The following is a 24066-nucleotide window of genomic DNA, read 5'->3' as shown; positions in this document are numbered from 1 at the left end:
AATGAAGATAACGTATACAATCTGGAAAATAAAGTTGATCACACAGTGAAGATAGTAAAAAACCATGAACAGAACATTCAAGAATTATGGGACAACATCAAAACACCAAATCTAAGAGTTATTGGGATGGAGGAAGGCACAGAGTGTTGGGAGTCGCCCCGGCTCCAAAGACTAACTTTTCCATCCCCCAAGAAGAGCCGTCCAATGGTGAGCCCTGCTGGCTACATGATCCTGCCGTCCAATGGTGAGCCCTGCTGTCTCACATGATCCTTACCCACCAATCAGAAAGCACCCCATGCTAACTGTCAAACCATTCTGTCATAACTATCAAACCGCCCCCGGCTCTATAAATATGTAGAGCTGTTCCTCAATAAACGGGCATTTTCTTCAATAGCAAGCCTTGATAGTTCTTTCACAGAGTTTCAAACCAAAGGAATGTACAATCTTTTCAATGAGATAATATCAGAAAATTTCCCAAACATGAAGAACAGATTGGAAAACCAAATACAAAGGGCTTACAGAACACCAAATGTACAAAATTACAACAGATCTACACCAAGTCACATTATAATGAAAATGCTTAGCATACAGAATAAGGATAGATTCTTAAAAGCCACAAGAGAGAGGAATCAGACCACATATGGGGGAGACAAATTCGTATATCAGCAGATTTTTCAACCTAAATCCTCAAAGCCAGGAGATCATGGAACAACATATACCTAAGCTCTTAAAGAAAATGGATGCCAATCAAGAATCTTATATCCAGCAAAACTAAACGTTAGATTTGATGATGAAATAACAACCTTCCATGATAAACAAAAGTTAAAAGAATTTACAACTAAAAGGCTACACTACAGAACATCCTCAACAAAATATTCCAAGAAAAGGAAATAAAAAACAATGTTGAAAATCAGCAGAGGCAGGTATTACACTAAAGAAAAATCTAACCAGAAGAGAAAACAAGTCACATAAAATACCAAAAATACACAAAAATGGCTGGGAATACAAATCATGTCTCAATAATAACCCTGAATGCTAATGGACTAAACTCACCAATCAAAAGACATAGACTAGCAGATTGGATCAAAAAAAAAAAAAGACCCAACAATCTGCTGCCTCCAAGAGACTCATCACATAAAAAAGATATCCATAGACTTAAGGTGAATGGTTGGGAAAAATCATACCACTCACCACATGGACTGTGGAAGCAAGCAGGGGGTTCCATCCTCATATCAAATACAGTAGACTTCAAACTAAAGTCAATCAAAAAGGATAAAGAAGGACACTACATACTGTTCAAGGGAACCATACACCAACAAGACTTAAAAATTATAAATATATATGCCCCAAACAATGGAGCATCTATATTCATCAAACAAACTCTTCTCAAGTTCAAGAGTCAAATAGACCACAACACAGTAAATTTGGGTGACTTTAACACACCTCTTTTGTCACTAGATAGATCTTCCAAGCAAAAGCTGAACAAAGAAATTCTAGAACGCAATAATACAATCAATAATTTAGAACTGACATATATAGAATATTTCATCCTTCAATGAGAGAATACACTTTCTTTTCAGCATCACATGGATCCTTCTCTAAAATAGACCATATACAATGCCACAAAGCAACTCTTAGCAAATATACAAAGTAGAGAAACTATCCTGCATTCTATCAGATCATAATGAAATAAAATTTGAAATCAATGATAAAGTAAGAAATAAAATCCACTCCAACACCTGGAGACTAAATAATATGCTACTGAATGAGCAATGGGCTGCAGAAGACATCAAGGGCGAGATTAAAAAATTTTTAGAGGTGAATGAGAACATAGATACAACATATCAAAATCTCTGGGACACTATGAAAACAGTTCTAAGAGGAAAGTTCATTGTATGGAGTTCATTCCTTAAAAGAAAAAAAAAGTCAACAAATAAATGACTTAATATCACATCTCAAAGTCCAAGAAAAAAGCAGCAGAACACAGGAACTAATTAAAATCAGAGCTGAAATCAAAGAAATTGAAACAAAAGAAACAATTGAAAAATCTGACAGAACAAAAGTTGGTTCTTTGAAAAAATAAATAAAATTGGTGGGCCCTTAGCCATGCTAATGAAGAGAAGGAGAGAGAAAAATCACTAACATACGTAATAGAAAAGGAAATATCACAACAAACACTACAGAAATACAGAAGATAATTAGAAATTATTTTAAAAACTTGTACTCCAAAAAATAGAAAATATCGAAGGCATCAACAAATTTCTAGAGTCATATAATTTGCCCAAATTGAATCAGGATGATATACACAATTTAAACAGATCAATTTCAAGTGATGAAATAGCAGATGCCATCAAAAGTCTACCAACCAAGAAAATCCCAGGTCCAGATGGATACACAGCCAAGTTCTACGGGATCTTTAAAGAAGACCTACTACCAATACTCTTCAATTTATTTCAGGAAATAGAAAAAGAGGCAGCACTTCCAAACTCATTCTATGAGGCCAGTATCACCCTGATTCCAAAACCAGGCAACGACACATCAAAAAAAGAAAACTTCAGGCCAGTATCTCTAATGAACATAGATGCAAAAATTCTCAATAAAATTCTAGCAAATCTAATACAAAAAATATATCAAAAAGATTGTGCACCAAGATCAAGTGGGATTCATCCCAGGGATGCAAGTTTGGTTCAACATAAAGAAATCAATAAATATAATTCATCACATCAATAGACTTAAAAATAAGAACCATATGATCATCTCAATAGATGCAGAAAAAGCATTTGACAAAAATACAGCATCCCTTTATGTTCAAAACACCAGAAAAATAAGGCATAACAGGAACATATCTCAACATCATAAAGACTATCTATGCTAAGCCCCAGGCCAACATCATTCTAAATGGAGAGAAATTGAAGACATTCCCTCTAAAAACTGTAAAAAAAAAAAAAAAAAAAAAAAACAAACAAACAAAAAAAAAAAAACAGGGATACCCTCTTTCACCACTTCTATTTAACATAGTTCTTGAAACACTGGCTAGAGCAATTAGACAGATGAAAGTAATTAAAGAGATACACATAGAAAAGAACTCAAATTGGCACTATTTGCTGATGATATGATTCTACACCTAGAAGACCCTAAAAGTTCCACCATAAAACTTCTAAAACTAGTAAATGAATTCAGCAAAGTAGCAGGATATAAAGTCAACAACCCATAAATCAAAAGAATTTCTGTATATTAGTGACAAATCCTCAGAAAGGGAAACAAAGAAAACTACCCCATTTACAATAGCCTCAAAAAAGATAAAATTCTTGGGAATCAACTTAATGAAAATGAAAGATCTACATAATGAAAATTACAGAACCCTAAATAAAGAAGTCAAAGAAGACCTTAGAAGATAGAAAGAGACAACTTGCCCTTGGATAGGCAGAATTAATATTATCAAAATGACCATACTTCCAAAAGCACTATACAGATTTAATGCAATTCTGATCAAAATCCCAATGGCATTCATCATAGAAATAGAAAAAGCAACCATGAAATTCATCTGGAAAAATAAGAGATCCAAAATAGCTAAAGTAAACCTTAGCAGGAAGAATGAAGCAGGTGGCATCACTGTACCAGAATTTAAACTGTATTACAGAGCAGTAGTAACAAAAACAGCATGTTATTGGCACCAAAACAGACTGCTAGACCACTGGTACAGAATAGAGTACACAGAGCCTAACCCACAAAATTACAATTATCTTATATTAGACAAAGGTGCCAAAAACATACATTGCAGAAAAGATAGCCTCTTCAACAAATGGTGCTGGGAAAACTGGAAATCCATACACAAAAAATTGAAATTATACTCCTATCTCTCACCATGCACAAAACTCAACTCAAAATGGATCAAGGATTAGGAATAAAACCAGAGACCTTGTGTCTAATAGAAAAAAAAGTAGGCCCTAATCTCCATCATGTGGGATTAGGCCCCAACTTCCTTAATAAGACTCCTGTAGTGCAAGAATTAAAATAACAAATCAATAAATGGGATGGATTCAAACTAAAAAGTTTCTTCTCAGCAAAACAATCTGTGAGGTGAATAGACAGCCTACATCTTGGGAGCAAATCTTTACACCTTACACAACAGAGCACTAATCTCTAGGGTATATAAAGAACTCAAAAAGCTAAGCACCAAAAACAAATAACCCAATCAATAACTGGGTCAAGGACTTGAACAAACACTTCTCAGAAGAGGATATAGAATCAATCAACAAATATATGAAAAAACGTTCATATCACTAGCAGTTAGAGAAATGCAAATCAAAACCACTCTAAAATTTTACCTCACTCCAGTCAGAATGGCAGCCACCATTTGACCCAGCTATCCCTCTCCTCGGTCTATACACAAAGGACTTAAAAACAGCATACTACAGGGACACAGCTGCATTAATGTTTATAGCAGCACAATTCACAATAGCTAAACTATGAAACCAACGTATATGCCCTTCAAAAGATGAGTGGATAAAAAAAATGTGGCATACGTACACAATAGAATATTACTAAGCAATAAAAGAGAATAAAATTATGGCATTTGAAGGTAAATAGATGGCGTTAGAGAAGATAATACTAAGTGAAGTTAGCCAATTCCAGAAAAACAAATGAGGAATGTTCTCTCTGATATAAAGAGACTGATTCATATGGGGTAGGGAGGGGGAGCAAGGGAGGAACAGATGAACTCTATATAGGGCAGAGGGATGGGAGGGGAAGGGAGAGGGCAAGGGGTTAGAAAGGATGGTGAAATGTGATGGACATCATTATCCAAAGTACATGTATAAAGACACAAATTGGTGTGAATATACTTTGCATACAATCAGAGATATGAAAAATTGTGCTCTATATGTGTAATAAGAATTGTAATGCATTACACTATCATATATAAATAAATTAATAAAAAAGAGAATGGGGACTACCAATCCTTTTTTTATGCTACTATTACTAAAACCAGAATAATTAGTAACGAAATTGATTATAGAAAATTATTCCAGGATATTATTTTGGTATGTTCAATATATGTGTGCTAATATTTTGGCAAAAACTATTTGGTATCAAACATGAAAATCCACCTAAGCTGTTAATCATATTCATAGTTACAACTGTCACACATAAACACTCCTTCTACATATCTAAATATATGCTTGAGATGATCTTTCCTCCTGAAATACCTGTTCTCCCCACAGATGAAAGTACAAGACCATCTACCATTAGAGATGATTCCTCCAACTAAGAAACATCTCCACTTATTTTGCAAATTCATAGTCATCTTAAGCTATGGAAATTTCTTCCTCATATTATTGTTACTTTTGCATACGTCTAAGAATTCTGCAAGACTAGATTATTTCTCAAAAGTAGGGACAAAATTTTACATGCAGTGGGTACTTGATATAATTTATAACAAGTATACATGCATTTTATCCAAAATCTTACATCAATCTGAAATATACATTTTACCCAACAAGTTAATGAAATTTATTAACATAAACTAAGCATTTACTTAGTATAAGCTACAAGATATAAGACAACATATATATATTTTTAGACCCTCAGTTTATTGATAAACTAGAGGTATAACTATTACCTCATTGATATATTGGGAGATTTAAATAATAAAATTCATGTTTAAAAAGTTCCCAAAATAATTTCTGAAAAATAATAGACAATCAACTGTTTACTTCCATTTAAAATAAGATACTATGGATACGTAGGTGTGTATGTATGAAGGTAGATTTTAACGTTTGGAATAGTAGGAAAAATAGTATAATATATTTCACTGTTGAATCATCTTTTTTAGGTTAATCCACTATCCTTTTATTTAATTATTTCAGTCTTTTAAACAAAACTGGATAGATTAATGAGTAATAATAAAATAGACAAATATTTTAAGATATAAGAAAAAATTAGGCAAAATCCCACAATATATTCTAGTTTTATAAAAGGGATCAGTAACACCAGGTAAAGTAGTGCATGCCTATAATCCCAGTGACTTGTGAATCACAAAGTTTTAAGACAGCCTAAGAAACTTACTGAGACCCTTTCTCAGAACAAAAAAATAAAATACTGTGGATGTAGCTCAGTACTAAAGTACACTTGGGTTCAATTCCCACTACCAATAAAGAAAAAAAAAACAGTGGATCTTATTATAATTAAAGATAGAAATATCAATCCTGACAAATAATTAAAACTGAGAAAAGCAACTCAAAAAATAAAATGGGATTCAATCAACTCTATTAGCATACAGAGAGTTAATAAAAACATAATAGACATTTGCTATATTTCCTCTCAAAATATAGTCATTCTTAGGGAAATTTTCCAATACAGAAATAGAGAAGATTGAGAAGAGAAATATCCAGAATGTTGTTCAAGTAACTTTTTATGTTCAATAGCTGTAGAATCATCTCCCAATAACAGGAGAACGTCTTGGGAAGCATCAGTCACAGTGATTTTCAAACACCAAAGGGAAATTCTTAAATAATACTTGAAACATTATGACGATTAGTGATTTCTCTACTAATAACAGGAGGTCAGTGTTCAACTTCAGCAATATTAACCACTTTCTAGGTGCCAAATTTTCTCTAGTGTGAAAGATTTTCTTCAGAAATCTCTGTAAGGACTCTCACAATAAAGAGTAAAAAACAGTTGACAAGCAATGTAGATTTGGATAATGAAGAGTATCTATTCCTCTTCTGAGTTGTAGCCAAGTCATATTTTTGAAGTACAAAAGAGGAGCAGCAGGTAGTAAATAAAAATGTTCTAAATGAGTAGAGGAAATGATGCTTTGGGTCCCCAAATTGATGGTAATTAAAAAAAAAAATTACAACCATATTAGAGAGGAATATAAATGGAAACATAATTCAATGGCTTCTCCCCCATCCCCATATATATATTTTTAAACATGTCCATTGATAGCTTCTGAAAAACTATTAGTTTGTGCTTTAAATGTGACAGCTTAGATTACTTTCTTAAATAGGTAGAAGACAGTCCAGCTGCTAGTATGTCTTAACAACTTTAACATGTTGGGATGAAGTTGAAGTTGCTACTTCATCCCATCATGTTAAAAGCTGAACATACTGAAAAATTAACAATTCTTAGATTCCTCTGAGAAGTAAAATGACTTCACTTCATATGGCACACCTGTCCTACAAAATTTGGAGAAATACACAAATACAGAGAATCATTACTTACTTGAGATCTCCATGGAAACTGTACAGGGATAGGAAAACTTGAACTTGAACTGATATATTGCTGGAAGCTCAGTATGGACAAACCTGAATGATAAAAACTCCAGGGAGACCCTGTCATGAAAAATAGGGGGAGAGTTTGGAACACTTTTGTGAGTTTTTTCCTCCAGGAGGTCCACCACATTCTCACTGTGTAGCATAGAGAAAATTCTCCCAGGATTTTAGCAGGATGAGGAGGAAATGTACCAGAGCACATTTGGGTTAAAGCACACTTGGGTTCAATCCTCACAACCAATAATGAAAATTAAAAAAACAGTGTATCTTATTATAATTAAAAGATAGAAATATCAATCCTGACAAATAATTAAAACTGAACAAGGCCTATCCTCAAATGAAACCCTCTAACATACTGGGTTTTTTCACAGCCTAACTAACCTGAGGGAAGCAAATGCCCAATCCCAGCCCCTTCGGGTTGTTCTTTATCACCTAAACAGGTGAAGAAAAAGAATGAAAAAAAAAAAAAAGAAAAGAGAGAGAGAGACAGAAGAGAATTAAGAAAAAAAGAAACAAAGCTCATAGCCTAGAAATGAGACCTAATCATGGGACTATAGAATGTTTCCCCTCCCCTCATGCCTTAGCATTGTACTAGTAAAGGATTATGATTATAGTTCCTATTACTCAAGACATCATGCTCATCTTTCAATAAAAATTATAAGGCATATTAAGAGGCAAAATGAACAAATTGAAGAGACAGAGAAGCATCAGAACTGGATCAGATTTGGTAGAAATAGTGTAATCATCAGATTGTGAATTTAAGCCAATTATAGTTAATATATAAAAAGCAGATGACATGCAAGAACTGGTGAGAAATATAAGCAAAGAGATGGCAATTCTAAGAAAGAATCAAAAAAATGCTGGAGGATCAAAAGAAATGGAAGAATGCTTCTGATGAGCTAATGAACAAACTAGACACAGCTGAAGAAAGAAACTCTGAACTTGAGGATATATTAATAGAAACTACAAAAACTGAAAATCAAAAATAAAAGAGGCAAAAAAAGAGAGAGGAAAGAATATTGAAATATGAGACAACCAGAAAAGCACAAAACTGTAATTTGTACATAACAGGAGTACCAGAAGAAAAATGAGAGACAGGAAAGAAATGATTTGAAAAACAATTTCACAGAATTTCCCCTAAATTAATATCTGGCACCAAATACAGGTCCAAAAACTCAGAGAAATACTGAGCAAGATAAGTGCTAACAAATCTACACTTAGTCTTATTTATGTTAAAATAAAGGAAATTAAAGAAGAAAAAATTCTTGAGTGATTCAGAAGGGGAAAAAAACCTCACCTTACCCATAAAGAAGCAAAGATGAAAATTATAACTAACTTCTCCTCAGAAACCACATAAGCAATAAGAGAGTGAATAAAGTGTTAGTGGAAAAAAATCAACCTAAAATTCAATATCATATTGAAAAATCCTTTAAAAGAAAAGAAATAAAGACTTCTGTGAATGAACAAAAATTAAGGATTTTTTTTTTCTGGTAGACCTGCCGTATGAGAAATATTAAAAGAACTCAGATCTATGTTTAAAAAAAAAACAGAGAATGAATGGTGGAGGTCAAATTAAAAAAAAGACTTTTATTTTTCTTAATTGATCTAATAACAATTTATTCAAAATATTGAAAATAATAATACATTTGGCTATTTATACTCACGTACATATCTTCTGTGTATGTTTATATATGAATATACATATGATTCCATATGCTTATATGTAAGCAAAATGAATGCCAGTAATGATTCATGGCCCGAGAGGGAAGAATTAGGAATATTTTGTTACTATAAGGTGTTTTCACTAGCCATATAGGAGTACAGTGACTTGTAAGTGAACTTGACCTAGTTATAAATGCATACTGCAAACTCTAAAGCAACTACTACAAGTTTTCAAAAAAGTATAATTGTTGAATGTAAAGGGAACAAAATCATACAAAATGCATAATTAAAACCACAAAAGGCAAAAAGAATGGAAGACAAAAATAGCAACAAAGAATAAAGGCAACAAATAGAAAATAGCAACAAATATGGTAGATGGTAGTTCCACTATATATTAATATGTTTAATCATATTAAACATCAATGGCCTACATGCACAGTTAAAAGAAAGATATATCATACTAACACAATGAAAAAAAGTAGGAGTAGCAATATTAATTTCAGATAGAGTAGATTTCTAATCAAGGAAAGTTGTTAGTAATAAAGAGAGCATTATAGAAGAGGTCAGTACTCCAAAAAGACTTAACAACACTTCATGTGTATGCACTGAATAAAAGACAAATCTCATAAAGCTGAAAGGATAAAAAATTATCCCAGTATTATACCTTGGGACTTCAACTCCCCTCTATCAGAAACAGGCAAATCTAGAAGGCACAGCACCCTCAGTCAACTGTATATATTTTACATTGATAGACTACTTCATACAACAACTGTATAAGATACATTCCTATGTTTATATGGAATGTTCACTAAAACAGTTCACATTCTGGACCACAAACAAATCTTAGCAAATTTTAAAGAAATAAAATGATGTCTGTTCCTAGACCACAATGGAATTAAACTAGAAGTCAATGGCAAAAAGAGAGCTTACACATCCCAAAATACTTGAAGATCAAACAACATACTTCTAAATAGCACATGGATCAAAGAAAAAAATCTCAAGAGAAAAACTAAAAAAAAAAAAAAAAAATTTTTTTTTTTGTACCAGTGATTTTGAACACAGGGGCGTTATAGTCCTGAGACACATCCCTAGCCCTTTATAGTTTTTGAAACAGGGCTTTGCTAAGTTGCTTAGGACCTCACTAAGTTGCTGAAGCTGGCTTTTAATGTGAGATCCTCCTGCCTCAGCCTCCTGAGCCACTGGATTACAGGTGAATGCCACTGCACCTGACTTAAAAGACATTTTGAACTAGATGAAAATGAAATGTAAAGTATCAAAATTTCTGGTATGCAAAATAGAGTTGTAGACCAATAGTACAAAATAGAGGACACTGAGATAAACCCACATAAATACACTTATCTCATACTAGATAAGGGTGCCAAAAACATATATTGGAGAAAAGATAGCCTCTCAACAAATGATGCTAGGAAAACTGGAAATCCATATATACCAAAATGAAATTAAACCCCTATTTTTCACCGTGTACAAAACTCAACTCAAAGTGGATCAGTGACCTAGGAATTAGACCTAGGAATTAGACCAGAGACACTACACCTAATAGAAGATAAAGTAGGCCCAAATCTTCATCATGTTGGATTAGGCCCCAAGTTCCTTAACTGGACTCCTAAATCACAATTAATAAATGAGATAGTTTTAAACTGAAAAGCTTTTTCTCTGCAAAAGAAACAATCAGTAAGGAAAATAGAGAGCCTACAGAATGCGAGCAATTTCTTTTTTTTTTGAGAGAGAGAGAGAGAATTTTTTAATATTTATTTTTTTAGTTTTCGGTGGACACATCTTTTTTATTTTATTTTTATGTGATGCTGAGGATAGAACCCAGCGCCCCACGCATGCCAGGTGAGCACGTTACCGCTTGAGCCACATCCCCAGCGCCGGGAGCAAATTTTTACCACATGCAAATCAGAGAACTAATTTCCAGGATATGTAAAAATCTCAAAAACCTTAACACTAAAAAAACAAATAACCCAATCAATAACTAGGCTAAGGAATTGAACAGATACTTCTCTGAAGCAGATATACAATAGAGCAATGAATATATGAAAAAATGTTCAATATTTCTAGCAATTACAGAAATACAAATCAAAACTACTCTAAGAGTTTATCTCACTCCAGTCAGAATGGCAGTTATTAAGAATACAAGTAACAATAAGTGTTGGTCAGGATGTGGGGCAAAAGGCACACTCATACATTGCTGGTGGGACTGCAAATTGGTGCAACCAATCTGGAAAGCAGTATGGAGATTCCTTAGAAAACTGGGAATGGACCTACCATTTGACCAGCTATCCCACTCCTTGGTTTATACCCAAAGGACTTAAAAACAGCACACTAAAGTGACATGGCCACATCAATGTTTACAGCAGCACAATTCACAATAGCTAAATTGTGGAACCAACCTAGATGTCCTCCAATAGATAAATGGATAAATAAACTGTGTAAATATACAGAATGGCATATTACTTAGCATTAAAAGAGAATAAAACCATGGCAATTGCAGGTAAATGGATGGAGCTGGAGAATATCATGCTAAGTAAAGTAAGCTAATCCCCCAAAACCAAAGGGCAAATGTTTTCTCTGATATGTGGATGCTGATCCATAATGGGGTGGTGGGGGAGCATGGGAGGAATGGAGGAATTTTGGATAGAGCAAAAGGGAGGGAGGGGTAGGGAGGAGGCATGTGGGTAAGAAAGATGGTGGAATGAGATGGACATCATTACCCTAGGTACATGTATGAAGACACGAATGGTGTGATTCTACTTTGTGTACAACAAGAGAAATGAAAAAATTCGGTTCATTTGTGTATAATGAACTGAAATGCATTTGGTGTTATGAATAACAAATTAGGACAAAGAGATTGATTAATCAATTTTAAAAAGTTATGGGATGCAGCAAAACCAGTGCTTGGAAGGAAATTTACAGTAATGAATGCATACATAGCAGAGAGGAAGAAAGTACTAAAACCAATAACTAAGCATCTCATTTAGGAAACTGGAAAAAGAAAAGCAGATTAAATCTAAATTAAGCAAAAAATAAGAAATGAAGAAATAGCATATATCAAGTAGTTTAAAAACAGGAAGTAAATAGAAAAAGTCAACAGAGCCAAGAGATAGTTCTTTGAAAGATCAATATAATCAATAAGACTCCACTGAGGCTAACTACAAACAAACAAACAAGAAAGAAAAGAAAAAGAAAAAGACACAAATTATAACACTGGAAATGAAAGAAGGTGACATCTTTTCAGTTACCATTGACATTAAAAGGATAATAAAGAAATTTTATCAACACAGATTCTATATCAACAAATTTGATAACATATTTAAATGAATCACTTTCATGAAAGATGCACTTGGCCAAAACTCCCACAAGAAAAATCAGCAAATTTTAATGGATTCACATATATTAAACTGAATAAATATAATAACACTCCAAAATAAAAAGCACAAAGCTCAAATGGTTTCACTGGTAATTTTACCAAATATTTGAGAAAGAAATTATGTATACAAACTCAGGAGACAGATGTAGAGGAAATATTTCTTACCTCATTCAATGAGGCCAGTTTTTCACTAATACCAAAAACAGATAAATATCCTGGAAGGATAGAAAACTATAGAACAATATTGCTTATGAACAAGATACAAAAATATTTAATGAAACAAAATATTAGCAAATCAAATTCAACAATGTAAAAGAAATAATACATCATGATCGAGTGAGACTTATCCCAAGGATGCAAGGTAGTTCAACATTTGAAATTAAATTAATATAATCCAACACAAAGAAAAACCATCACATGATCATATCAGTAGATGGGAGGAAAGCAACTGACAAAAATCCAACACCATTCAGTATAAAAATCTTAGCAAACTAAGAGAGGATCTTACTCAACTTGATCAAGAACATATTTTAAAACATCTAAGGCTAATATCTCATTTAGTAATTACAAACTAGACGATTTCCTATGAAGATCAAGGACAATCAAATAATGTTCCCTCAAACCACTTGTTTTTAAACATTGTGATGGAGTTTCTAGCTAATGAAATAAGACAAAGGAAATAAAACAAAGTTTTCAAATAAAAAATAAAATCATGTTTGTTCATAGATGTTTGATTGTCTATAAAACATACAAAAGAATTAACAAAACAAAACAAAACCTCCTGGAACTAATAAATGATCATAGCCAAGTTAAGGATAATCTCATGTAAAAGTCAGTCCCTCTTGTATATACCTACAACAAATAAGTGGAATTTGAAATTAAAACACATTATCATTTACATAAATATTCCCAAAATGAAATGGTTTGGCAAAAATCCAATGAACTATGTACAATATCTAAAGGAAAACTACAAAACTGAAGAAATAATTATAATAATTATAATAATGATAATGATGATGAAGAAATACGGACTGCGGATGCAGCTCAATTGGTAGAGAACTTGCTTGGCATGCAAGAAACCCTGGTTTTGATCCCCAGCACCACAAAATCATCATCATCATCATCATCATCATCGAGACATTCTATGTTCATGATTAGAAAAAAAACATTGTTATGATGTTAATTGTTCTTAACTTGATTTATGGATGATGCAATTCCAAACAAAAGTTTCAGCAATTTATTTTGTGGATATCAGTTAACTGATTATAAGGTTAAATGGAGAGAAAAAAAGACCAAAATAACCAACATATTTTTGAAGATGAAAAAAGTTGGAGAACTGGTATTACCCAACTTCAAGACTTACTATAAAGCTAAAGTAATCAAAATAGTTTGATACTGATAAAAGATTACACAAATAAATGAAACAGAAGGTAGTCCAGAAGCAGACCCACATAAAGATAGCAGATATTTGACAAAAGAGCAAAGGCAATACAATAAAGCAAAAACATAGTCTTTTCAAGAAATAGTATCAGAATAACTGGACATTTACATGCAAAAAAATATGAATATAGACATGGATCTTATACCCTTCACAAAAATTAATCTCAAATAGGTTCTAAAACTTAATATAAAATGCAAACTATAAAATTCCTAGTACACAGCCAATACATTTTGATCTGAATGTCCCCCAAAGGCCCATGTGTTGAAGGGTAATGCTTCAGGAGGTGTGGCCTGGTGGAAAGTCTTTACATTACTGGAGATGCCCTCAAAGAAGTTTGTGGGACCTTGGCCATTTCCTTTTTCCATTTCTTTTCCTTCCAGGCCATAAGGCAAGTACTTTACTCTAGAACATGTTCCCTGTCATTGTTCCTTCGGGTGCTAATGATATGTCAATGTGGATTCATCAACTGTAACAAATGAACTATGTGTTGTGAAATGTTGAGTGAGGAGGCTGTGTGTGGTAACTTCAGAAAATATATGGGAGCTGTATGTACCTTCTACTCACTTTTCTGTGGACCCAGACTGTCTATTTTTTTAAAGTGGATAATACTAGCAAAAAAAAAGCTAGAGATAAGCACATCCACTCAAAAAGGTATCTCATGAAAGACCTAAAAGCAATGGGTCCACTTGATATCTACTGGAACCTCTAAACTGTAAGCCAAAATTAAAAAAAAAAACAAAAAACAACTTTACTCTGTATAAGTTCACTATTTCAGGTATTTTGTTACAGTGACAGAAAGCTGACTAATACAATAAGAAGAAAATCTAGATGATCTTGGACATGGCAATGACATTTTAAATACAATATAAAGGGCATGGTCCATGAAAGAAATGATAAACTCAACTTCAAAATTAAAAACATCTGCTCTGGAAAATACTCAGCAATAAAAGAGAATAAAATCATGGCATTTGCAGGTAAATGGATGGCACTGGAGAAGATAATGCTAAGTGAAGTTAGCCAATACCCCCAAAAACAAATGTAAAATGTTTTCTCTGATATAAGGAGGCTGACTCTTAGTGGGGTAGGGAGGGAGAGCATGGGAGGAATTGATGAATTCTAGATAGGGCAGAGGGGTGGGAGGGAAAGGGAGTGGGCAGGGGAATAGCAAGGATGGTGGAATGTGATAGACATCATCATCCAAAGTACATGTATGGATGGGGGATGGAAGATGGCTGCGAAGGGAATGCATCAGCCCCGTGTACCGCGTCACTGTGCGGGAGAATGATGAGTTAGAACGGCTAAAAGCTATCTTGTTAGGAATTTCCAGCAAAATTGGGGTGCTCCAAAACCTAGAGGAAGGATTTCCATCACACGAGGATCAGCTACGGGGGCTCAAACGCGAGAGATTTGTCCGCACGGAGGGTCACGCTGCTTATTCAGCAAATCGCCCGGCGGCTAGAGTCTGCGGCGCGCGCTGGGAAACGACGAGATAGCAACGCAAAGATACAGCGCTGTGGATTCTGCGGGCTTATGCCAGCTGTGCAATCACCGTGCTCAGGGCTGAATTCTGGGTTTGAGATGGGGGAAGGAAGCGGTCCAATTCGGTTCTCCACACCGGTCAGACCACAGAGGAAGCCAGCGGCCACCATCTTGGAGAGCTGACGTCACCATCCCTGTTTTCGACTGATCACAGCTCATTCAGCCATAGAACAGGTAATTTCAGGTTGCCATTCGCCTGCATCTCGCAGACAAATTACTCAGGCTCAGTAATAAAGAACCTGCGGAAACTGCTTCTTGGAGCCTGCTCCTATCAGAACATACACTGAGCCCGGAGCGGCCGAATTCCGACTCCCGGAACTGCTCTGGCCCAGGGCTAAAGAACCCGCGGAAACTGCTTCTCGGTCCGGGCCCTGCTGAATACTGTGGAGGTAAATACCAACCGAGCCTTCATACGCAGTGGCAACAGGATTGAGACGGGGCTTGTGAGGGCCGGTCAGGACTCACCCGTTGCTTTGGTCACCCGGCAAAGGGAAGGAAATGCTGCCATTCGCATGGGATACCAACATGGCAGAGATCTGATGTCATCAGAAAGTGGCGGAGGAGAGAACTTCATCGATACCAGCTGCGACAGAAACAGTTGGTCTCCTGGTAAAGAAAGTGAGTCACAAACACCCGAGTCTCTCTCACTTTGTCATCAAGCCAGAGGGGCAGAGCAGAGCAGCCGCCCGCGGCCCGCCGGCGCGGTAGTCACGTCACCCCAATTGGAGTAGGGGCAGAGCAGAGCCGCCACCCGCGCCCGCAAGGTAGGCAGACCTGCGACCGACCAGCAGAACAGGCCCAGCGGACTGCGGGCGTGGTAGGAGGGGCAGAGCAGAGCCGCTGCCCGCGCCTGCAAGGTAGGCAGACCTGGAACCGACAGGCGGATCAGGCCCAGCGGCCTGCCGGCGTGGTACACACGTCACCCCAATTGGAGTAGGGGCAGAGCAGAGCCTTCGCCCACGCCCGGAACAGGCCCAGCGGCCCGCCGGCGCGGTAGTCACGTCACCCCAATTGGAGTAGGGGCAGAGCAGAGCCGCTGCCCGCGCCCGGAACAGCCCCAGCGGCCTGCCGGCATGGTAGTCACGTCACCCCAATTGGAGTAGGGGCAGAGCAGAGCCGCCTCCCGCGCCTGCAAAGTAGGCAGACCTGCGATCGACTGGCACAACAGGCCCAGCGGCCCGTCAGCGTGGTAGACAGATCACCCCAATTGGAGGAGGAGCACAGCCGCCGCCCACCCCTGCAAGGGAGACTTTTCAACTATACAACAGCAATATAAATATATAGGGGGAAAATTTCAAAAACACAACAGTTTCACCAAGCAGAAAGAAACGCGAGCAGTATGAAAAGACAAGGAAAGAAAGGACCACAAGCAATGCAGGTCAACTCAACTTTAGAAGAGGTAATAGCTGCAGCAGATGGAATGTCAGATAAAGAATTCAGGATATACATGCTTCAGATGATCTGGAGTCTCAAGGAAGACATTAGACAGCAAAATCAGACAATAAAAGATCACTTCGACAATGAATTACATAAACAAATCCAGGAAGCAAAATATCAACTATACAGGGAGATAGAGGTTATAAAAAACAAACAAACAGAAATCCTAGAAATGCAGGAAGCAATAAACCAACTTAAAAACTCAATTGAGAATACTACCAGCAGAGTAGAACACTTAGAAGATAGAACATCCGACAATGAAGACAAAGTATTTCAACTTGAAAAGAACATAGACAGCTCAGCAAGACTGTTAAGAAACCATGAGCAGAACATCCAAGAAATATGGGATAACATTAAGAGACCAAACTTAAGAGTCATTGGGATACAGGAAGGTATAGAGGTCCAAATCAAAGGAATGAGGAATCTATTCAATGAAATAATACGAGAAAACATCCCAGACTTGAAGAATGAGACAGATTCCCAAATCCTAGAAGCCTACACGACGCCGAATGTGCAAAATCATAAGAGATCCACACCTAGACACATTATAATGAAGATGCCCAACATACAGAATAAGGAGAGAATTTTAAAAGCTACAAGAGAAAGGAAGCAGATTACATTTAGGGGTAAACCAATCAGGATAACAGCTGATCTTTCAACACAGACTCTGAAAACTAGAAGATTCTGGAATAACATATTTCAAACACTGAAAGAAAATGGGTTCCAACCAAGAATTGTGTATCCAGCGAAATTAAGCTTCAGGATGGAAGATGAAATTAAAACCTTCCACGATAAACAAAAGTTAAAAAGAATTTGCAGCTAGAAAACCATCTCTTCAAAACATCCTCGGCAAAACATTACAGGAAGAGGAAATGGAAAATAACAATGAAAACCAACAGTGGGAGGTAGGACAGTAAAGGGGGGAAAAATAATCAAAGAGGAAAAAAACCATGTTTAGTAATATAAATAAACAAATATGGCTGGAAGAACAACCCATATCTCAATAATAACCCTAAATGTTAATGGCTTAAACTCACCAATTAAGAGACACAGGCTAGTAGAATGGATCACAAAACAAGACCCAACAATATGCTGCCTACAGGAGACGCATTTGATAGGAAAAGACATACATAGGCTGAAGGTGAAAGGTTGGGAAAAATCATATCACTCATATGGGCTTCGGAAACAATCAGGAGTGTCCATACTCATATCAAATAAAATAGATTTCACGCCAAAGTTAATCAAAAGTGATAAAGAGGGACACTACATACTGCTCAAGGGAACCATACACCAACAAGACATAACAATCATAAATATATATGCCCCAAACAATGGTGCAGCTATGTTCATTAAACAAACTCTTCTCAAGTTCAAGAGTCTAATAGACCACCATACAATAATCATGGGAGGCTTCAACACACCTCTCTCACCACTGGACAGATCTTCCAAACAAAAGTTGAATAAGGAAACTATAGAACTCAATAACACAATTAATAACCTAGACTTAATTGACATATATAGAATATACCACCCAACATCAAGCAATTACACTTTTTTCTCAGCAGCACATGGATCCTTCTCAAAAATAGATCATATATTATGTCACAGGGCAACTCTTAGACAATAGAAAGGAGTAGAGATAATACCATGCATCTTATCTGATCATAATGGAATGAAACTGAAAATCAATGATAAAAGAAGGAACGAAAAATCATGCATCACTTGGAGAATGAACAATAGGTTACTGAATGATCAATGGGTTATAGAAGACATCAAGGAGGAAATTAAAAAATTCTTAGAGATAAATGAAAACACAGACACAACATATCGGAATCTATGGGACACATTGAAAGCAGTTCTAAGAGGAAAATTCATTGCTTGCAGTTCATTCCTTAAAAAAGAAAAAACCAACAAATAAATGATCTCATACTTCATCTCAAAATCCTAAAAAAAAGAAGAGCAAAACAACAGCAAAAGAAGTAGAAGGCAAGAAATAATTAAAATCAGAGCTGAAATTAATGAAATCAAAACAAAAGAAACAATTGAAAAAATTGACAAAACTAAAAGTTGGTTCTTTGAGAAAATAAATAAAATTGACAGACTCTTAGCCATGCTAATGAAGAGAAGAAGAGAGAGAACTCAAATTACTAGCATACGGGATGAAAAAGGCAATATCACAATAGACACTTCAGAAATACAGAAGACAATCAGAAATTATTTTGAATCCTTATACTCCAATAAAATAGAAGATAGTGAAGGCATCGATAAATTTCTTAAGTCATATGATCTGCCCAGATTGAGTCAGGAGGATATAGACAACCTAAACAGACCAATATCAATTGAGGAAATAGAAGAAACCATCAAAAGACTACCAATTAAGAAAAGCCCAGGACCGGATGGGTATACAGCAGAGTTTTACAAAACCTTTAAAGAGGAACTAATACCAATACTTTTCAAGCTATTTCAGGAAATAGAAAAAGAGGGAGAACTTCCAAATTCATTCTACGAGGCCAACATCACGCTGATACCTAAACCAGACAAAGACACTTCAAAGAAATAAAACTACAGACCAATATCTCTAATGAACCTAGATGCAAAAATCCTCAATAAAATTCTGGACAAATGAATGTCAGTAGAGGGGGCAGAGAGAGAAGAGGGGAGGGGAGGGGAGGGAAGGGGGGATAGTAGAGGATAGGAAAGGCAGCAGAATACAACAGACACTAGTATGGCAATATGTAAATCAATGGATGTGTAACTGATGTGATTCTGCAATCTGTATATGGAGTAAAAATGGGAGTTCATAACCCACTTGAATCAAAGTGTGAAATATGATATATCAAGAACTATGTAATGTTTTGAACAACCAACAATAAAAATTTAAAAAAAGAAAGTAAAACAAACAAACAAACAAAGAAAGTACATGTATGAAGACATGAATTGGTGTCAACATACTTTATATACAACCAGAGATATGAAAAATTGTACGGTATACATGTAATAAGAATTGTAATGCATTCTGCTGTCATTTATGTTTTTTAAATCAATAAAAAAAGATAATGAAAAGACCTTCTGTAGAATGGAGAAAATGTTTGCAAAATGCATACCTGATAAAGGGCTAGTATTCAAAATATGCTAAGAACTATTTATTTATTTATTTAGGTACCAGGTATTTGATTCACGGGCATTTATTTATTTATTTTTATTTTGAAAGAGGGTCTTATTAAGTTGCTGAAGGATTCACTACATTGCTGAGGCTGACCTTAAGCTCTAGCTATTCCTGCCTTAGCTTCTCAAGCTGCTGAGATTATAGGTTTGCATCAGCATCCTCAGCTAAAAGTACTCTTAAAACTCTAAGACAATGAACAATTTATTTAAAATTGTGCAAAAGATCTGAATAGATTCCTCACCAAAGAAAATATAAAGATGGCAAATAAACATATGAAGGGATATTCAACACTATATGTAATTAGGGAATTGTAAATTAAACAGCAAGAAAATACTACATACCTATAAGAATGGCTAAAACCCCAAAAAAACTGACAACACCAAATTATGGTGAAAATGTGAAACAATAAGATCTCTCATTTATTGCTGATGGAAATGCAATGTGGTACAGCCACTTTAGAAAGCAGTATGATGATTTCTTATAAAACTAATTCTCATCATTTGATCAGGAATCATGCCTCTTGGCATTTTCCAAAAGGGACTGAAAACTTATGCTGACACAAAAACTTGTGCTTTAATGTTTACAGTATATTTATTCATATCTGACAAAACTTGGACGCAATTAAGATGTTCCTAAGAGGTTGAATGATAAACTATAGTACATATAAGCAATGGAATATTATTCAGTACTAAAATTAAGTGAGCTATAAAAACCACATAAAGACATGGAGGAAACATAAATGCATGTTACTATGTGAAAGAAGCCATATGAAAAGGCTACATACTTAAGTCTAACTATATGACATTTTGGAAAAGGCAAAACTATGGAGATAGTAACAAAAGGATAAGTGATTGTTGAGAGTTAGTAGGAGGGGGAGATGAATAGGTGGAGCACAGGAGATATTTAAGGCAGTGAAATTACTGTATGTGATACTACAATGGTGAATACATGTGATTATATATTTGTTAAAACCCACAGAATAATACTAGCAGTAACACTTAAAGTAAACTATGGAGTTTGGAGGATAATGATATAACAACTAAACCATGAAATGCTGACAGTGGGTGAGGCTGTAAGAAGTGCACGGGAACTCTGGTACTTTCCACTCATTCCAAAACTGCTCTAAAAATAAAGCCTATTTTAAGAAATGAATAATCCTGAGGGGAAACTTTTAGAGATAGGCACATCCACTCTAAAACACAGAGCATGAGGCAGGGGGTAAAACTAAATGGTATAGTACTTGCCTGGCATGCATGAGGTTCCAGGTTTAATCCCTATATGTGCTCAACATATAAAATGTAGTCCACGTAAGAAAATATTAATCTTGGGACTGGGGTTGTAGCTCAATGGTAGATGCTTGCCTACCACATGTGATGCATTGGGTTCAATTCTCAGCACCACATAAAATAAATAAATAAAAGTACTGTGTCCATTTACAACTAAAAATATTTTTTAAAAGGAAATATCAATCTTACAAGCAATACAAAAATCTTGAAACTGAGTTAGAAAGAGATTACATTCATTATATCCTATAATTCATTATATCCTAAGCAATGGAATATTATTTAGTACTAAAATTAAGTGAGCTATAAAAACCATGGAAACATAAATGCATGTTACTATGTGAAAGAAGCCATATGAAAAGGCTACATACTTAAGTCTAACTATATGACATTTTGGAAAGGGCAAAACTATGGAGATAGTAACAAAAGGATCAGTGATTGTTGAGTGTTAGTGGGATTAAAATACTATTATAAAAATACTATTATATTTTTAAAATACTATTTTTTAAAAATACTATTATAATGAATGTTCCTATAAAAAGCTTTCAAGCCCCACTTAAAGAATCGCCAAGTTGGAGCAATAGTTAATTCAAGAACAACAACAAAAAAGAGCAACTAAATCATGTAGACAGAACTTTGAAATTTGTTATAGTCTGATTGAATCTTATTTACATATTATTTAATGATCCTGCATATTTCAACAATGAAAGACTTATATCAGATATCAGAGTGTGCCAATTTCTGTAGAGTACAAAGAATACGAGCTAAATATTAGTAGAATTATTTCTGTGTTAGAATAAGCAATTGTTAGGTGAAGAAATCCTCAAATTTGCTGGAATGAAATAAATGAGTTGTCTCTAAGGTACTCATCTTTTGTGAAATATCTTATTAATGGCTAATTATCTCTCAAAAGTACTTTTGAACACATAAGAAGTCAAATACTGTACCAGAATCCACACTGTATGCTAAGCAGACCAAAGGATTAAATTGACTATTTTAGAGATACTGACTCTGAGTGAGCTTGCTATAGTAAAGATGGAACTCCTAGATATCTGTTCATGTTCCCCCACTCTAGCCACCTGGAGGACAAAAATGAAAGCATTTCAGCTTATGGCTCCCAAGAATCACACTAAATTTTACAAATTCTGCATGCAGAAATCATCAAACTTTCATCAAGAAAATGAGCTACTGCTAAAAAATCAAACAAAAAATATGCCTCCTCAGGATCTCGGAATAGAAAATGCCAAAGGACATAAGGCAGAAGTAGCCTGGCACACACCTTGGCCAAGATATATTTCCAAAACTTATTGTGAGAGCAAGTGTATTGTGAGTGGGAGATAGATGTAATATAACTTTAAAGTAAATGACTATATTACTTAAAGGTATTAATGGTTAAAAATATTTCAAGGCCTATTGTAGTTAAACAAGATAACTGTATATAGTCTGTGCAAGACACAAAATTGTATTTGTGACAATAGAGTAAGTTCAACCTTTATTGCTAATAAACACAGACATTATATTTTCAGCACAAGGAATAAAATTGCATTTGTGGCAATAAATGTCTCTTCTCCTGGTTTCAGAATAAACCTGTGTGGTGTGCTTATCATTCTTTTTCCATTCTTTTCAAACCTACTTATTTTCTTTAAAACCTAAATTTAAGTGGTTGGGTTACATTTAAACTTTTTCTCAAATAAAATATTTTCATATAAATTAACTGAAAATATACATAAAACTTTTCCAAAGGAGAAAATAATCACTATTTCTTTGAAATTTAGTCATCACTGAAGGCCAGATCTTCCCACAGAGCAATCTTTTTTAGAAATTAAGGTACTAAAGAAAGAAGGGGCCTTGTGAAACATAAAAATTATGATGACTAAGTTAAAAAAAATTACAACATATTTAAGTTTATTGAAAATTATCATTTTTATGTGACAATCATAATCTTTTAGACTTAATATGTGTTATATCTATTATAATCTTTCTAATGAATTAGGTTAAGAAATAAACCATAACATTTATGATTCAAGAGAATTTTCTTTGAAATAGATTTTTACTTAATTATAATAGTTCATCTTTTATTCCTGGCTTGAATTTACTTAAAAATAAAACATTTTCAAAATACTATGTTCTGAAAAAATATACATATCCAAGTAAAATTATCATATCAGAAGTATGTTTTAAAGCTATGGTTTCTAATTTTGAATTATTTATATTGGTTTTGAAATATACAAGAGGACCTGCACAGATAAAAAAGATAACCAGAAGCATTAATTACTATCCCAGTTTTTAACAGAATATATTTTTTGTCATCAAAAGTAGCTTCCAAGGACAAAATACATGCTATTAATTAATGCAAAATTATTTTCCAATGGACACAGACATAGTATCTCCCTATAAAGATACAGAGATTTTAAAATGTGTAAACATTTTAAATAAATAAATAAATCCTTCTTTGGGGTGGTAAAAACAAAAAACTCATATACCCTGCTTTGACAGGCAGCACATTTCCAGTCTTTGCTCATGAGAATATCCATAGAATAGATATGCTTCTTGAAGTGCACTTTTATACCACTTCTTTTTATTTGTACATTTTCCTGGCTAAAAAATACAAAAAAGAATAAGATATATTTTTAAATATGTAATTTTATTTTAAAATCCAAACTTACCTATTGAGCTGGAAGTAAATCTACTTTGAGCATTGTATAATATATTACTCAGACTTTGGTCTGTGATTGTTGCTTTATGACTTAACAGTTTAGTGCAGTTGTAGGAATTTTGCAAGCTAATAGTCAAAAGAGTCAGATGCTTAGCTCACTGAGCTTATATTATGATTCATCTTATATTTAGAAGGTTTCTTAAACTTTTTGTGCCTG

General features: G+C 34.7%; 1 protein-coding gene across 1 annotated transcript in view; it reads right to left on the bottom strand.

The window, feature by feature from the left end:
* Positions 1–24066, bottom strand: part of Zcwpw2 (zinc finger CW-type and PWWP domain containing 2) — a 136225-nt gene that overhangs the window by 29051 nt on the left and 83108 nt on the right. Inside the window, exon 4 of the mRNA XM_071619606.1 lies at positions 23677–23791. Coding sequence (XP_071475707.1) covers positions 23677–23791 — 115 coding nt within the window. The remainder of the gene's footprint in view (positions 1–23676; positions 23792–24066) is intronic.

Source organism: Marmota flaviventris, chromosome 1 (assembly GCF_047511675.1).
Source record: "Marmota flaviventris isolate mMarFla1 chromosome 1, mMarFla1.hap1, whole genome shotgun sequence".
NCBI classification, from domain to species: domain Eukaryota; kingdom Metazoa; phylum Chordata; class Mammalia; order Rodentia; family Sciuridae; genus Marmota; species Marmota flaviventris.
The sequence above is the reverse complement of the archived record's forward strand: the minus strand, read 5'-3'. Positions and strand labels throughout refer to the sequence as shown.